The following is a 3153-nucleotide window of genomic DNA, read 5'->3' as shown; positions in this document are numbered from 1 at the left end:
TTCCAGCTGTCACCTGCGTAGACAACCGCCTGCGCGTACTCCTGAACGACAAAACCTCCCTGCTCCACCATGACGTCAGAGACAACGCCATAGCAACGGGGACAGAGCAGAAGGAGAGACACACCTGATGGAGTCATCGCCGCCGCCTCACCAACACCATCCATGAACCCTAACGCTGCCGATCTGAAGGATCGGCAGAGACACGATGCCATCAACTCCGAGACGCCGCCGTGAAGGGCACCGCCGGTATGGGAGTGAAGCTGAGGCAGATTTATTCATCTGTGCGCCGCTCCCACCACCCCAACGACGCACCACGACCTACAAATCCAAAACCTAACTACAGAGCGGAGGAACGGGGTCCCCCCTCCCTCCTGCCACCGGAGCAACGGCCGGAGGGAGAGGGGGCCAGCGCACCGGCCGGTGAAGATCGGTGGAAGGAGATCGCCTCCCTAGTCACCTGGCTGTTGGCGGCGGCTAGGGTAGGAAAAGTACATCTGAACTACATGTAGTTAGGGGAAGGTGCCAAAACTGGTTTTTCCTTCAATCATTTTGTCATCTCCGTATTCGTTGAATTAGTTACTTACTAGTATTTTAGCATGACTTGGAGGAGCTCGCCCCCTGCGCGGGGACTGGCACGGGCGCCTGGGTGCTGGCCAAATGGCTGCACCTAGCACAGGAGGGCAACACGATACACGCGTCAAAGCGTGACGTGATGCACCGTTTTCTCACCCTTTTTTTTTTTGCTTTGTGCTTTGTTCATTGTTTACGTGTTGTATTACTAAAAATGCACTATAACTAGAACTATCAACCCAATCCGCAATATTTTCTTTGCAGTTCTTTTGTCTTGAGTGACTTATGCTCTGGTTCCTACCATGCTATAATAGCCAAAATATTTTGCATGTACGAACTATCAACCAAATTCCCCATGTGTGATACTATAATTGTAGGTGCTTTCATCAACTAATTAATAATCAATTCTATGATGCTTTAACCATTTGACTTGCTGGAAAGAACTTACGTGACAAGTAGGGGATGCATCAGAATTTGTAAAATAAACAACAAAAATATATTATGACAATGTCCTCGGAATGCTAGATATTACAAAAAAAAAAGAGTGCAATTGTACATCGGCATTATGAGGCAAAGCGCAAGAGGTGCTTCAAGAATATATGTATGCCAAGCAAAGCAGGAGATGCTGATCACTGGTGCAGAGGGGAGCATATATAATCGGTCCTTATGGTCGCCTTGTGGTAGGTACATCATATGGATGTCACTATTTCCCTCGTAAACCTGCTCTACCATCGAAACGTTTCTTCGGCCTTAGCTGAAGAAGAAGAAAAAATATGTTGCGAGGTAGGACGTTATTGGCAACAAAAACTCGTACTTAGTAGCTAATACGTATAAAGAGAGAAAAATACATACGTCATTGGTGTGGCCGCACTTCTTCTTGCGGCAGTTGGTAGCCCCCGGAGGAAGACGTCCATAGCACCTGTAAATGAATCAATGGGGTACGTGCGGCCGGAGAAAACCTAATTAGGATGGAGATTAAAAGAAATCAAGTATGTAGTATACTATAGGCGTGTCTGTGTACGTACTTGCGGCAGATCATCTTGTTCTCGTTGTAGCGGAGCGCAAGCGCTAGGAGGGTGGGGCTGATGTGGGGGTACCAGCTACGTTGCCGGAAGCCGCCGCGGAGGCCGAGCACGTGGTGCAGCGTCGACTCCTTGCCGATGCCGTAGTCGGCCAGCGTCCGGCCGTCGTCCTCGTCGAGCTGCTTCCCGGCGAAGACGAGGGACGGCAGCTGGTGCGGGTCGTCTTGGGAGGCGGCGCCGGTGATTCCTTGCTTGTCCTGGATCCGAGCTTTGACGGTGTCGACGGTGTCGGTGCTCTTGACCTCGAGCGTGAGAGTCTGCCCGGTGATGGTCTTGATGAAGATCTGCATCGTCGTGGTAGTGGTTGGCGTTGGTGCCGTGGGGTGGGGACGTGGGGTAAGCTCAGCGCCGCGGAAGTAGGAAGTATATAGGGATTGAACGGGGGAACCGCGCGGCCGGAAACAGAAACGCGATCGCTACGAAACCGAGTAGCCCACGCCCCACGGTAACGTGAACCTTGCCTTGGGCCGCATCGTGGAGGGCGGTATCGGCTCGTGCTGCCGCACGGGCAAGCTCTATGAAGCCATGCATGCTCTCCTAACTTGCCCGGCGCCGGGTGACCCGCGTGAAGGTGGACCTCTTCAACATCGTGGAGTCTGTGTGCGCCGACCACGGCGACCGCGTAGCGCTCGCCAAGGCCTCCTACGCGGGTCACTCAGACTCCATCGGCGGCGGCAACTTCGCCGGCAAGGGCATCATCGCGATCATGCAGCAGTGCAACGGCTTCTTGTTCCTCGGGACGTGCGGCAGGTGTCCATGGCGCGAGGCGGCGACGAGTTGTGGTTTGACGACTATTATGTCCGTCTACTGGCTTCAGGGCGTGCCCATGGCCAACTGCTCGTACAACAACCAACTAACTGGTGCGCCTCCCCTAACGGCACGCTGCCATGCCTCGATCTTCAAGAACCCTCCCTTTCATCAGGAGACCACTCTGAAGATGTGGAATCCCAGCAAGGTATACCGGCAAGGCACCGCGTCTGATATGTACGAAGCCGGAGTAGTGAGAGCGAATTTTTGGAACCGGGGCACAGCAGAACCTGAATCAAGAGCCAATAGGGAGAGGCCATTTCGCATTTCAGACCATTTTTTGGGTTAAGTTACAAAGTTTGAAACTTAGTATGCATAATACATATATATTTTATTTTTTTACAGATCGCAAATGAACATATTTAAGTTTCAAACTTCGCACCCACATACCAGCAACTGATATCTACGGGCAGTGTTTTTTTTTTCTAGAAATTTTTAGACTTACAAAAAAATTACGATTTTCTTGCACCGTAAGAAACTAGACTTTTCTTACCTTTTCTTGCAGGCCCTCCCTCCTCTCTCCCATTTGGCTACGGATTCAGGTTCAGATGTGCTTCCGTTGACGATTCTTGTGAGTGCGTAGATGGCACAAAGTCAGGGCCGTTTTTTAAATAAAATAAAAATAAACTGTCAGGCTAGTTTGTTGCTAGGACACATCCTAGGGCTTACAAACACAAGTCTAAGGGATTAATCT

The 3153-nt window shown here is 51.0% G+C and overlaps 1 protein-coding gene across 1 annotated transcript; it reads right to left on the bottom strand.

Moving 5' to 3' along the window:
* Positions 1-1108: 1108 nt before the first annotated feature.
* On the bottom strand, positions 1109-1957 carry LOC109763871 (ubiquitin-ribosomal protein eL40 fusion protein-like). Its single transcript, XM_020322742.4, has 3 exons — positions 1596-1957; positions 1423-1489; positions 1109-1324 (listed from the first exon to the last, which is right to left on the bottom strand). Exons 1-3 carry the CDS (start codon positions 1940-1942, stop codon positions 1274-1276), a joined length of 465 nt encoding a protein of 154 aa, XP_020178331.3. The 5' UTR covers positions 1943-1957; the 3' UTR covers positions 1109-1273.
* Between the last annotated feature and the right edge of the window lie 1196 nt (positions 1958-3153).

The sequence above is a fragment of the Aegilops tauschii genome, chromosome 2 (genome assembly GCF_002575655.3).
Source record: "Aegilops tauschii subsp. strangulata cultivar AL8/78 chromosome 2, Aet v6.0, whole genome shotgun sequence".
Lineage (NCBI taxonomy): Eukaryota > Viridiplantae > Streptophyta > Magnoliopsida > Poales > Poaceae > Aegilops > Aegilops tauschii.
The sequence above is the reverse complement of the archived record's forward strand: the minus strand, read 5'-3'. Positions and strand labels throughout refer to the sequence as shown.